Source organism: Cinclus cinclus, chromosome 1, assembly GCF_963662255.1.
Source record: "Cinclus cinclus chromosome 1, bCinCin1.1, whole genome shotgun sequence".
Classification (NCBI taxonomy): domain Eukaryota; kingdom Metazoa; phylum Chordata; class Aves; order Passeriformes; family Cinclidae; genus Cinclus; species Cinclus cinclus.
In genome coordinates, this window is record NC_085046.1 from 80,430,426 (window position 1) to 80,445,508 (window position 15,083).

General features: G+C 39.2%; 1 protein-coding gene across 1 annotated transcript in view; it reads left to right on the forward strand.

The window, feature by feature from the left end:
• The window catches only part of CTNND2 (catenin delta 2), a 506,399-nt gene that overhangs the window by 460,105 nt on the left and 31,211 nt on the right, over positions 1 to 15,083 (forward strand). Inside the window, exons 16-17 of the mRNA XM_062503028.1 lie at positions 9,580 to 9,790; positions 13,102 to 13,186. Coding sequence (XP_062359012.1) covers positions 9,580 to 9,790; positions 13,102 to 13,186 — 296 coding nt within the window. The remainder of the gene's footprint in view (positions 1 to 9,579; positions 9,791 to 13,101; positions 13,187 to 15,083) is intronic.

Below are 15,083 nucleotides of genomic sequence, written 5' to 3' on the forward strand. Positions count from 1 at the left end.
AGTCTAAACAAGAAATAAATCTGTTCGCTGTAAAGGAGCTGTTTAATTGGATGTATTTGCACTACCTGAATCAATAGATAGGCTAACAACTCAACTCTTTTCCACACATTTTCAAGTTTGTATACCTGGCAGGAAATGCAATCAAAATTAATTAGAAAATAAATTATTTGAGCTATTGCACACATGGACTCCATCCATTCTGGATATAAAACCCAAATATGCAAGAATAAATTCCTTGGATCCAACAACAATTAAGCCTGAGATTGTCATTTTTTCTTCTCAAACAACACTCCAGAGCTAAGACTGCAAGGGAGACAGCCAAAGCCACCACCCAAATCCTTTTTTCTGGCCAAGAGAGTAGAAACAGCAGAAGACTAGGAGCTCATCTGATTGTTTGCCTTTAAAAATGATGCTTTCTTCACTGCTGAGGGTGACAAATAGAATCTTATTAGTGGAGATTTTTCTCCTTCTGTGGACCCAGCAGTTGTCTGGCATGCCAGGTCAGCAGATAAGTAGGCAGGTCAAGCTGAGCTTGAACTGACTCATTTTCATAGTCTCAGCATGGGTGAGACAGTCAACAGATTGATGCTTGCACCTCTTCCCAGATGCATCTTCATAAATGAGGTTGCAAGTGAGAGAGAACACCCTTGAGTTGGGCTGCCTGTGTTTGTTGGTTGCTTCACTTCTCCAGCATGAGAGAGGGAGGATTGATATATGGATGAACACTCAGAACAGAAGCCATCCACTGTGCTGGGTGAGAGGTGTTGTTGCAAACAGAAAATCCATTTGGCCATGGTACACATAAATCCATTTCAGTATTAGTCTTTTGACTGTTTTGCACAAAACATATACACCCCCGAAGGACATCTGGTTTCTCCAGAAACTCACATGACAGGCAGCATGCATCTCATGAAAATTGCCAAAAGGACAGCAGCAAAAAAGGAACAGGCAGAGATGTTCAGCAGGGTCTCAATGCAGTGCTCTACCTTTGGCATTACCTCCGACAGATCCAGCTGAATAGCTTCTGCATGCAAATGCAGACATGGATCTAGCCTTTAAGGCATGTGTTAGAACATGAATTAGCAGGTTATGGTCAGCCAAAGAGCCCTGGAAGTTCTTCAGTCTGCAGTTTTTACGATAACTGCTGGTATAAAGTCTGAATATCTGTAGTCTCACTGTGTGAGAAACAAGCAGAATATGAAGGACTTCCATTGAGAGAGGAGTAAAATCAGAATTAGACATAAGATTAAATACCTGCCTGTGGAATTCAGATATACAGGAGAGGCAACAAGAGTAGTACAAGAGCCATAGCTTTTCAACACATTGGTATTTTTGAAAAAGAAATTCTAAAATAAAAATATTTCTAAAATACATGCCTGTAAACTAGCTAAAATGTCCTTTAGTTCAGAACATTAAAAGTGTGAGTCTGTGGCTGGTAGGGGTGGGACTGGGAATGCAGGGGTGTGACAAAAGTGGGATCTAGCTGACCATCAAAGTTTATTTAAACCAAAATGAGGAGAGATTGGAAAAGCTTGGGAAACAAGAGGAATGTAGAGATTTACAAGACATGGCAAAGGATGATGAAAACTTCACAGTTAAGACCCAAAGGTTTGAGGGGGATGCAGCTCAAGGAAGAAGTATTCATCATGTAGTAGAGGGGAGAGGGGGTGGCCCTGAGAAGATGAGTTGAGCACAAGAAAAGTAATCAGTTGGAGGGAGGCAGGAAACATATGAAATGGAAGTTATGTTTCTGGAAGCAGAGAGGCTGAAGGAGGAGGGTAACTGGGTTAAAATGCTGTTACAGGAAAGAAAATCTACGAAGGATCTGAGAAAGCATATTGCTGAAAAGCGGTGATTGCATTGCACCCAGTTGTGATTTCCCATGGCATGTTCACGTTCAAAATACCAAAATGCTTCTCTTTTGTCTTTGTCCAATGCTAATAGTTTCTATACATGCTGCTCTTCCATCCTTGTTATCGATGTGCCCTTTGTCATTCCTTGTTCTCCTCGTACCTTTCTTTTGCAAAATACAGAACCAACATCTTTAATCTTTTTCAAAAGATAAAAGCTTCTATATTGGTTACCCTTTTTGATTCTTTTACAAGCAAATCTCAACTGACATTGCCACACAGTTACTGGTGTTCTGCGTGCTTTCATCATTCACTGGTAGTTTGAGGGTTTCTTCCCTAAAACTGTAAAAGATGAGTGTTGCTACTCCCTATAGGGCTTTATATGCTGCACTGCTGATGGCTGAATTTATTCTTGATAAAAAAGATTTCTAAAAAAGAAAACCAGTGACTGACACATCACGTATAATGCATCAGGGAAGATACTGTTCCTCTTTGTTGTAGTCTGCACCAAATACCAATCTTATGTCTTGAAATCTTGCTGCCTGTCATCAGAGATGGTGAAAAACTGAAAGTGTGTATCATTTAGCTGAAGTGAAAAGGGAACCTGAGACCTCCACCTGATTCTTTGTTCAGTTTCAGCAGCCATGAGCAAAGTGCACCTGGATCCTTGGGGGCACAGGAGGGCATGTGTGTGCAGTGGTTTTATTCTTTCCTTATTCTCAAAAAAAAAGTTATCTCTACAGAGTCTGAAAATTTAAATTCAAAAAACCCTGCAAGGAAATTATATCTGATATTGTTCTCTAGCTCAAAGTACTCATTATCCCAAATTAATTGGCAAGTTATGCTTAATGTGAAGCAGCTAAAACAGTGGCTTCCAGCTCATGAGGTTTGAGCTGCTTACTAAAACCAGTTTAAGTTAACTTGTCACTCTTTCCTTTATAAATTATTCAGCTGAGGTGATTTGGATAGGCATAATAGCAGAAATATAGTCAATTACTAGTATGTAGTGCAATATGTATTTATTTTGAAGTGTCAGAGATTGCAAATGTTTGTGCATGTCACTAACAGAAGAGGTTGAAGGACCTGAGTACCTAACCAAAATTTTTGGCCAAACATTGGGAATGATTTCTAGGTGCCTAGAGATAAGCGTTAAACTTTAAAGACTAAAGGGTATCCAATTTTGTTTACATTTGCTTTTCCAGAAGCCTGTATGTCTTCCATAGGTCTACTAATTTTGCAGGTGTCTCAGGTGTCCAGGGGAATTTGAAACCATGTTGCCCCCATCTGTTTAGACACATTAATTTCTCCCTGTTTACCTGAAAATTATTTAATAATTTTCTTTGCACTTACCATCCCAAAGTGATCCAGAATCATATGTTCTTTGATACTAGCAGTGGTGGGGCTCATGCTATTTGGAGCATGCTTTTCAGTCCTGCTGCTCCAGGGTTTTTCCGCTTTCTTCTTCCAGTAACACCTGATGCACAGTGGTCTTAGGAATAAGAAACAGATGTGTTGTGATAAGCAGCGTCACCGACTGTGAGCCAGACCAGGAGGTTTGACAGTAGACATCACCTTGGAAGTATCGTAAACCTGCTCTGTCCACAGCTGAAGTCATGTCAAATGAGGGCCCCCAGAGAGAGGGAAGAGAGCATTGCTGTATGCAAACTGTGGGACTTGCAGTCCTTCACATGCAGTGTACCCTTCAGTCAGCACTGCTACAGACTGTATCTTATAGAGCCAGGTGGAGAGCAAAGTCACTTGGTGGTTGCAGTGGAAAGCCTGTCTGGAGGCTTGTCATGTCATTTAGTGGTGAGCCAGAGGGCATTAAACTTTGTGGTGGCTGATGATCCTTATTTCAGGTTGTGCTGCTCTGTCTTCTTTTATAAACCTTCTTTTAAAAGAGGTCCTCTTATGAACCAACATTGCCTCATAAGGTGGATTTTTTTTCTTATTCTTCACTCACCTTTACTGCTGCTCCCCAAAGTCTGAGGAGTAATCATTTACTCAGTGGGTCAAGTGTTTCTCAACCTCAGTATTGCAGCCTTTTTTGCTTTCAAAGATACAGGTTTGTGTCTCCTTCCATCTGCTGCCTTTACTCCTGGCCCAGCAGTTCTAGCATTACCCTGCTTCATATATTTGGGCTTGCTTCCTCTCTGTCCCACAAAAAAAACACGTGTTTTTCTCTAAGACCCAATATGACAGCATTTCTTATCTATTAGCATATTTTGCCTTTAAAATTCAGGGTAGTTTTTCCCCTTGAGTCTTTCACTGGTGAAAGAAAATCTTATTATGCAAACTAACACACCTTTACCCTCTGAAATGACATGAGGTTGCTGCTCTGATATCTACACTATAACTTGTATTGTCCAAGTCCAGAGTCTGCTACATATTGCAATAAGGATAATTATTCTTTTTGTTATGGGCTCTTACACACCCTCTTGCACCTCAGTATATACTAGAAAATTTCCAGTATTCAGAGTAGGCACAGGGCCTTTCTGGAACATCGACAGCTGGACCCTGGGGGCAGTTCCAGGTGCTACACAAGTGCCAGTAGTGCTGATATATTACAGCTTAGAACAGTGGTATCTGACAGTGGAAGCATGGTGCAGGAATGAACCAGCAAGTAGAGTAGCTGTGTTTCTGCCACTGCTGCCGTGTGATGAATAAACTCTTAATTTATTAGACTACCAGTTGAATAATGCAGTGACTTATGACCAAAATCTGTTCCATACAAATTAAGTAGACAGTTTTGGCACATTTATTAAGTAATGATTGAAAGTAATAATAAAAGCTCTCCCAATCATATTCTTTCCCTAAGTCTGTGAAATACTGAAGTTGAGTAGTATTAAAAACACACAGGTGGTAGAAGTGTCCAAACCCACATACGTCTAAGTGGAGTGCACATGTTAGCACGAAGAGGAGAAAATTCACAAATATTCTGACGTTCAGGCACCAGTAGTTCTGGAATAGGATATCTGTGCCTGTACAACAAAGTATGATGGCATTTTGCCATTTTTATATTAAATAGCTATGTGATATGAATTAATGGATATCTTTGGAGGGGGGAATAGCGAGCAATTACTTTTGTAGAAAAAGATCTATGTCTAGGAGAGGGGTCTTAGTTTGAATTAATACCTGTTTGGGGTTTCTTGTTTCTTTAATAGGTCAGTTTTCATAATCTTGTACTCTCTTGTACTAGGAACCATGTCACAACTGTCTAATAAATTTGTCAATGTATCAAAGGCCTTGTTCAGAGATGAGTGAAAATGGAAGTGGATTCAATGATGTTACAACAGCAGCTAACTTGTCTCAAGGCAATAGTAGGGAAATATTTCCCGAAGTAAAACCTTATCTATGATGATTTTTGCTCTGGCTCTGGAGGCAGAATCTCTCTTAGGACAGGTATTTTATCCTCTGACGTGAAAAGTTTCCTGAATTAAGTAATGGAGGCAGGTATTAAGGTGCTGAGACTTTTATCATGCAAAGGAAAAGACATTAAATCTTCATTGTTGAAATAATAAGCAGATGCTATCATCTCACAGTCAAAGATTTAGTGCATGGTGTTAGATGAATCACCTTCTTAATATGAAAATTATGGAAGTCTTATCTTAGAAAAATAACTTTGAAATGTATAGCATTAGAAAAATGCTCTTCCAAGCACCCACAAGATAACCCCTCTCCTGTTATGTCTATTTTATGTCTTTCTTCCTTCCTTTAAGAGTGAAATTGAACAAATAAATACATTTTCTTTTTTCCTTGTCAAGCTGTTGGCTATGTTTAATCATATTATGCAAATCCTCTTTAAAAGCTTCAAATCAGTTTTGGGTCTTACAATGTGTAATATTCTTCAAATACAAAAAATAAAAATAAGAAATCAATTTGTTTGTAGATTAAAGTAGTTCTGCATGGACCCTAACAAAAATTAACAAGGCTATTTATTTTTATTATAATCCTCACATACATCCTCCTCTTTTCCCAGAATCCTCATCAATTCTCACTTGTTCCACTCAGGGAAGCTTCTTGTGCTGCAAGCTGAATTGCCCAGCTCTCCTACTAGTGGTGCTAGATCATAGTAGTGCTAGATAACATTTTGCTGATGTTCCAGCACTGATTTCCATTACACATTTCAGTCTGCTTTCAGAAGAGGCTCTTAACACAGAAAAACATAATTCTAAGTGCAAATACTCTGCAAAATGCAACATACACCAGTTCAGAAGTCAAGGATCACAGTTGTGTTGGGCTGATGCAACAGTACCTGTGGTAGGACTTCACATTTACACCACTGCAGAGCTAGGTTTCTTCTATAGCTCTTGCTAGAAAACATTACTCTTCCTCATGTTTACATGAAGCAGTAGAAAAATAACTGAGATAAGAGAAGTTAATAACTGATGGGGTTTTTTTTCTGTGAATGTACTACAGTGGCTTATTAACTATTTATATAGTTTTAGGAAAACTTCTTGCAGAACAGTCTTTGACTTTTGACTTCCATGGCTTAATTCATTATAAAGCAAATATCCTGCTTTTTCGATATGTTTTCACAATGTTTGAAGTACTCAAACCACAGAAAATGTGCTAACAGTTACACTTGTTAATAGGTTTTCAGGCCCACATAAATAGTGGCTTGGATCAACTCTGTAGCCCAGCCACCCCCTTTTTCTTCCATCTGGTGGGTCACCTGTGTTTGGTGGACCTCTGGAAAGACATTTAGATGTCCTTGACCATGATACCTGTCGGATTGTGGTCAGCTTTACCTACATGGGTGAGCAGCTTCATTGGAAGCAGCAGTTCTGTCTTTCACTGCCTCCAGAGGACAAGGCAGGGAGAGGGAAACCTGTGTCCCCAGCAGGCAGCTCCTGGCAGGGGGCCCTGGCATTGACATTACAGATTCTGGTAGGGGGATCTCCAGACTGGACACCAGCTTGCACAGCTGCTACAGATGAAATACAGTGACTGGAATTTAGATCTACGAAATGTGAGTCTTCTGGCACTTGCTATCCAAGGACTAAATTTGATGCAATTCTTGGGGGAGAAGGAAGGGGAAGGCAATTTAAAAACTCTACCAAACCCACTCAGAATATATTTTACTTTAAATATGCATCTGATTAAGAATTGTATGGTAACATTGGGCTGGAATCGCTACAACTGCTAGGAATAAGCAATGCTCTGCTATTCCACCGTTCCACATTATCTATAAAAAGCCTGTTCTGTTGTTTTGAAGTACCTAATACTGACTTGATCTTCTCACACCTAACTGAAGAGTGTGCACAGCAGAAATGTTAGAAGCTGCTGAGCATTTTCATGTCCAGAATTCTTATACCCTGCTTGATTGTGTCTGTTTCAGTTTTCCGACCAAGCTTTCCCTGTTAGCTCCAAAGCCTCTATTAATTGTAAGCAGTGTCTAGGCATTGTGTACTGGTGCAAACTACGGCCTGGAATACTAAACCAGTTCCAGGAAAGAAATCTGCTTGGGGCAGCCATCCAGATTTTCCTTACAGCCAGTGCTCTGGGATGCAGTCTTTGGCTGCTAATGAAATGATCATCATGAACTGATTCCACCAGAGGACTAGGGTGCTGAGATGCTCTGTTGCAATTTAAGTGAGGTCCAGAAAGAAAAAGGAGTATCGGTCTATTCTGGATGTGTACACAGAGTAAAGCAGAAAGTCTCACTGATCTGATTTATCTACTTGTAGTTTCTCCCAACCAGTGGCAAACACTGCTCCAGAAGAGTAAAAGCTATATCAAATCATAGCTTATTTTTTGAAACACCAGCTTGATTTTATATGTGTTGCAAACTGAAGTCATCACTGTAAGTGATGTACAACTATTAATGCGTTCAAGTAGCATAGAACAGACAGATGCAGGTGAAAATAGCATGTCATAGTTTTCTGCAACAGTGTTTCATAAATGTGTTGGGGAAAAGAAGATTCTGAGTTTGCTCAAACACGTAATTTCTGAAAGAGGTGCTAACAACTGTTCTATGTCTGATATTAATAATACTGCTTAAAATTGTAACAGTGCAAGTAAATTAAATATTAAGTTCAAAGAAATAAAAGTGTTTGAGGACAGGATTTGTATTTGTATTGCAATGCACTGGTAGGATTTAAATCGTATTGTACACATTTTGTAGGTAGCCTAATGCTTTTTGATATCAGGAATGTTTTTACATAATATAGAGTGAGTATTTTCTAATACCTCACATTACCACAAAATCTACTTGATAATCTTTAACAGTTCAGTACAGAGATTAAGTTTTTATCTGTATTACGAATATTGTGTTCAAATGACTCACTGTAGTTCTACCACAGCAGGCAAAATTGTGAGAAATAAATATGGTTCAATAGTTGAAAGATGTGATTTTCCTCTTGCCTCTCCTTTCAAATATGGATACAGCTGGATTTATGAATTCAGAAATAAGATTTTTAATAAGTACACATAAACACTAATTGATCAGAACATTTTTAAGTTATCCACAAAATCTGATTAAATTACCGTATTATATACAATAATCATACCTGATCATTCACAAAATGTGATGTAGATTAGATTACTAATTATGTTTCTCTTTCCCAATTTTCCTGTCCTTTTCATCCTGCATGATACAGTCATGATGATTGCTGTATGCAAATTCCTAGCACAGCAACACTGAAGGTGATTCAGAGTTCATTGACCTCAGTAATAACTTCATCAGGCTTTTGCCTTCTCTGATCTTCTCTTCATCACATTGAAGGATTGAGCAGCCATTCACCATAACAGCAATCCTCTAGAACTGATGTGAGGCTTCTAGTGTATCTGTGCTGGTGCTAATCCTGCCATATATACATATGTATCTATATACCTGCATCATATATATGTTCTCAGAAACTTGGTTTTTTACTATTTTCACAGGCACTACATGACTTCTAGGTGCAACTTTGAAAAAGAAATCTGTTTACTTAAGCATGAAAAAGAATTATAATAATCTTAGAATCATTTAGGTTGAAAAAGATCATCAAGCCCAAACATAATTGACACCATTTCTTTTTCTTTAAATGTTTGATGTGACCATTTTAAAAATTCATTTTAGGAAATTTTAAGTTCTGGCAGTTAGTGTTTTATTCAGTAAATCCTTGCAAAATGCCAGACTGAAATAGATGTCAGAAAGGCTCTTTTTCTGGTCAGCACCATGCATACAGCTAAGGATGTGTGAAAAAGATGGTATCCTCTTGAGCAATACAGTCTAAGAAACACTAGTTAAAGAAAATAGTTTAAGAAACTCAGTTAAATTGCTGTATGTAGAATAGAATTAACCTTGTATGTGAAGAGGTCTTGGGTTTGCATTCAATGTTGTGGCTTTAACAGTTGATGCACATTCCATTTATGGTAACAAGCTGAGAGTTGTTTGGTGGGAGGGCTTGCCAGGTTCTGTGAATTGTGGTATTCAGGTTATCTTTATGCACATACTCGGCCTTTACCATCATAGTTCCATTCTCTTACCGTGTGTGATGTAGCCATATGGGAAGTCTCTGACTGATGCAGCATGGAAGTATTAACAGAGTCCGTAACGTGTGAAATGCTTGAACGTGCAATCATATAAATATATATGGCTTGCTCCAAAATAATATCAGTATCCAATGAGATTACATGCAATGATGCAAATGGTGCTACTGGTCGTGCGTGTTTTCCCTGTACTTCTCCGTCACCCTTTATTGCTGTATCTTCTGAACTCTCCCTTCATTTTCTTTCAACAAAGGCAAGTATGCCATGAGGGATCTGGTCCACCGACTGCCAGGCGCTAACAACAGCAACAGCTCAGCAAGCAAGGCCATGTCTGATGACACCGTTACTGCCATTTGCTGCACTCTGCATGAAGTCATCACTAAAAACATGGAGAATGCCAAGGCCTTACGAGACGCAGGCGGCATTGAGAAACTGGTTGGCATATCTAAGAGTAAAGGAGACAAGTATGTTTTGCAAATCACCTTGCACCTTTTTAAACTCTCCAGTAGTTATTACTAGTCCTGAATGTGTTTGCCTTCTCTGTGCAATCGCGATTTCAATCCTTTAGTTGCATCAGAAATCACATGCCCAGTGTGAAGGGTGACAAGAAATAGATGATGCCAATACCAAAAGTCTCCCTCTGCTTTGGTTTATTTTTGATGTGCCATCAGCAGTGCAGGGAGTGCACTCCATGTGCATTTTAAGGAAGAGTAATTATATACAGTTAACCGCTACCTCTAAGCAATTGCAGAAGATCCTGATAAGCATTAGGGGATCTTGAACTGCACCCTGCACAAGGCGTGGCATGCAGGTGGAGGGGTCCTTTGAAAGGAACCACAGTTCTGGTACTGCTCCTCTTGATCTAGGAGTGAAGAATGTAAAGTCACACTGTCCTTCTTCACAGCACCCTTTTCCCTGCCACCAGCTTGGTAGTAGATCTGTGGATTTTCTGACTGGTTGCTTCTGAGAGAGCCATTAGGCTGCTTGGTGAGGCAAAAAAGTACCTTGCACACAACTGTGACATTTTCAGAACAGCTATGGTTTCATCTTGTCTGTTTGGCTATGTACACACTCTTCATGAAGAGTTCACTCTTTATCCTTCTTTTGCCTAAAACAGATAGCCTGGTTCTCATATTTATCAACCTGATGAAGTATAGTGCAATGGGACTATGGCAGTTTGAAAACAAAAAGTCTTCACTGTAGTGTACAAAACCCATCAGTCCACCTGCTTGGAGCTGTCATCACACAGCCTACTGCAGCATCAGAGCTCTTAAAGAGCCCCACAAAACCAGGCCACAACCTGAAGGAAAGATTTATGCACCCTACATTTGGTATGAGAACTTATGCTCGCCTATGTGATCGGAGCATTGCCAGTATAATTTAATCACATTTCTTTTCCTCTGTTGTCACCCTTTTCCTTTCATACCAGATTCATTATTGAAACATTCCTGCATTCAAATTGTAAGGGGTAAAAAGTAGTGTGACCAAGTATGTGATTTCAGTTGTGGGAGTTCCCCATGCTCTACCAATTTATTTATATTTGAATTTTGTTATTATTAAATCTACCTAAATTTTGATTTATATTTCCTGGAACAAATGTACTGACATTGCAAGCAGGTTCATATCCATTTCTCTTAAGCCGAATGTGTATTTCCTCAGAATAATGCATTTGTCTACCTGTTCATTATACGGTAAAGAATACTAATACCTGTTGAGTCTGGAATTTTTGAAGTATCATGGGCAGTTTTAGGAGGATCCAAGGGCATAATTCCCTGTCTGAATATCCCTCATAACTGTGAAAGACATCTATTTCTAATTAATGTGGAGCAGAGTAATTCCAAAATGCCCTTCCAAGTCATGATACATATCCCTTCTCTCAAATGCTTTGACCTGCAGTCCCGTGTTATTATTTTTACAGGTTACTCAGTTCTAGAGCAAGAAAACCTGTCAACACACAGTGCTACGAATGCCCATCTTAAGTAAAAGTTTCATTTTTCAGCTTTCAGAAAGTACTGTGTGCTATTGGTTTGGTTTGGTTTCTTACAAGTTCAAACAATTCATTGCTTGAAAACCAAAATTGCTGGTTGGTTGTTTGGTTGGTTGGTTGTGGAGGCTGCTGGACTGATAGAAAATTCTGACATGCTTGCTTTAATACAGTAAATCCCTTCTGTATGAAATCATTTTTTCCAGTAGGAAGCAACTGCTTTTGAATGTGCAGGATACTGAACTGGCCATGCTTCCTGGTATGTATCAGTGCCAGTAGTGTGGGGCTGGCTCTGACAGGCTTTGGAATATGCCCAAGGCTTGAACAGTCTCCCTGTAAGACCACAGGGAGAATGAATTATGAACTGCTGTTCATAAGGTTTTTATATAGGCCAAGCCCATACCAGCTTCACATAGCTCCTCCCTCTCCTCAGTACTCATAGAGTGGTGGGCACAGTTATTTTCTTGGTTACTCCATGCTTACCAGCACCCTACTAGCCAGCACAGCTGGAAGTATAATAAAAACAATTACACTTGAAAGAGCTTATCAAAATCCTGTTTACTCACCAATTACCCACCTACTGCTGTACTCTGGGTGAGAAATGGAATAGAAGAGGAAAAAAAAGCACCAAATAAATTTCTAGGGAAATCTTGTATTAATGAATCAGTTGTGTCATAACAACACTTTACCAGCTTGCATGTCAGCCTACCAGCGATCCTTTTCAGAAGCCATGGAATGAACCAAAGTCTGGCCGCTGCCCAAAGCAGTAACTTATGCTTGCTGCTGGTTTGATGGTTTCTCTTTGATATTTCAAACCATAGGCCTCTTCTGAGTAAAATATAAATCACCTCAATGACTGCCCTGAGCTCCATCAATCCTCACTCTGGACTTTGGCCTTTGCAAGGTTTTCTGGCATTCTACTGCTTTATATGTATTTTTGATCCTGCACAGTGTATGCTTTCTTAATGGGCTGGGTTGTCTCCCTGGTCCTTTTCTACTTGACCCTTCCTTGCTGAGATGAATACTCTCTGATTTTTTTTCATTTGTTTTTTTTTTAAATTATATTTTTAATTATCAATTCCAGCAGGAATATATGACACCAGCTGAATTTAACAATAGTTTAGATCTTCATTCAAAACTTGTCTGAAGAGAAAGGTCATGTGAAGTGACATGGTTTTCAACATGACAGTCTATTGCTGTCATTAAAGGATAATGGTGTGAGCAAAATCCTAGTCCACAATTGATTTTGTAATGACATTTATCGTAACTATTTGTAATCAGTTGTATTTTGCCATCTTGGCTCTGCATTTCAAAACCACTGCTCATTTCTTTTGGCCACTGCTGAGAGGAGCTTAATGAGTTCTGCACACTGTCCTGAGCTGGAGTTCAGCAGCTTGCAGAGAAAGAAATTCTGCTCTGACTCCTTTATGCCAAAATGTATAGCATGTCTTAGAAGTAGATAGTGTCAGCTGGTTCCTCAACAATTTTGCCAATTGCTCCTTTTCCTCTTACCATGCTCTCAGCAGAAATCCCTGTGTGTACTGAGATGCACAAGTTTTGCCCCTCGCTGATTGATTAGTACAACAGAAATAAGATATACTGCCCTTGCTTAAGAACACATTGTTCTCCAAGATGCCAAGCAAAGATCTTATGGTATACTTGAAACACACTTTATTTGTGGGTTTAAATCCATAGGGATGCAGATAAAAATTGGAATGAATGGTGTCCTTTACTGAACAGTCTCACTCTTTTTTTCTCTCTCTCTCCCTTTTTAATGTATGTGTGTAACAGGCATTCGCCTAAAGTGGTGAAAGCAGCATCTCAGGTCCTCAATAGTATGTGGCAGTACAGAGACCTGAGAAGTCTCTACAAGAAGGTAAGGCTTGAGTTTTTTCTAGATTTATCATCTTTCCTATTGTTATCCAAATTTGGGTGCTGAGAGACTTTAGACCAAAATATTTGTTTATGTGACTGGAAATTTCCACTTGAGTTTAAAGTTTCATAGATACTTTCAAGATACTTAGAGTTCTTACGTTTTCCGTAATTTCTACTTTGAACATAAAAATGCCCTTTGAAAATATGTGTGGTGGTGAAAAGGGGGTGTTAATTTGATTTTAAAATAAATTTATACAAAATATGCTGGATCTGACAAACCTGGAGAGTGAAATCCTCTGTTTATAGAACAAACGTATGTAAGCTCTCCTACTGGAACAGTCCTTCTTACACCACCTCACCCTTTTCTGAGGAGATTACCAGATTTCCAGCCCTTCAGCTCCCAAATTTCCTCATGAGATTGTAAACAAGAGTATCTGAAGGAGTGGTGCATAGGGACCAGCTACATATGGAGCTGGGCTGACACCTGGTAGTTTTGTTTCTAATCAGCCAGCAGACAGTGGCATTATACACTTGGTTTTCAGACAGTCTGTTGAGTCCGTACTACCATGCCATTCCCGCAGGCCTGCTAACCTCTTGAAAATGAATTGGAGTAATGTAACACTGTGAAACAACATTCTGTATAGCTTTTTAAACATAAATGTCTACTTAGTAAATAAAAAAATTTACAGTAATTATTGTTGGGTATTTCCAAACTCAGATACATTCCATGTGAGTGTCAGCCTGCAGATTTAGTTCTTCAGTGTCTTCTTGCTTGGAATGTCACATCTTATCTAAGTGATACTTGTATTTGAAATCTCATCAGAAAGAGCTAAGACTTCATGTGGCATCTTCAGTTCAGGCCCTAGTTAAAGCTGAGACTCAGGAATGGTGAAGTAGGGAAGATACACAGTGGTGTGCTCTGTGTTGCATGTATTCTACACAAGAAAATAGCTTAGTTACATGAAATGTATGCACCAAATCTCAAGCTGGCAGAAGCTGACCTTCTGTATGAAATGCTGTTCTTTTGCATGCCTCAGCCCTGTTTGTGTCAAATCTGAGGAGTGAGGAAGATGATTATTGAGTCTCTCCCATTGTTCACTTCCAGTATTTTCAGTCATCCCCGGCAGCCCTAGGGATACCATATGCGAAGACATTCCAAGTAACAAGCTGGTCCTTAACTGTCCCATTAAGAGGTGGGAACAAACATGAGCTAGAGTAGGCTTTTCTTGATCCAAGGCAGTAACACACTGGAAGTGTGCATAGCCTGACTTCTGTGTGTGTGGGTGGCTGAGCTGTTCTGTACCATAATCTCTTAGAGGTTGTTACAATATCTGGCTCGTGTCCAACCTTCTGTCTGTATATATATGCTGTGGTGGAAAAGCAGTTTCTGGGGTTGCTCCATGCAGAAGGTAATAATGTTTGTGCTGTGTGGCTGCTGAGTTTACTGCTACCTAAGGGACATTGTTGGCTGCTGGTGTGACTGCTGGTGATGGACTTATATACTAAGCATGCTCAGGTACTAAGTTCCACGCATGCTTACCAAGAGCATTTTCTGTGGCTACAAATACATACTTGTGAAATGGAAAATAGGGCAGGCTAACTTTAGAGGTAGCTTCCAGGACACTAATAGCAGACAGATCGTCTATATTATCAGGAAAAGAATTGTATTAATGTTTAGATTACTTAATTCCTACACAAAATCTTAAAATGAAGATCAGTCTCTGCTACATATTTAGTAATTACATGCCATTATATGTGCTGCTAAGCCTTACATAAATGTGTTTTTTTTTAATCAAAATGTTCAGATAGTTACTTTTAAATCCTCCTTTTTTTAAAAACCTGCAATGATCTTTATAAAATAATAATATTTAATGAACTTGCCTGCAATAGGCTGACTC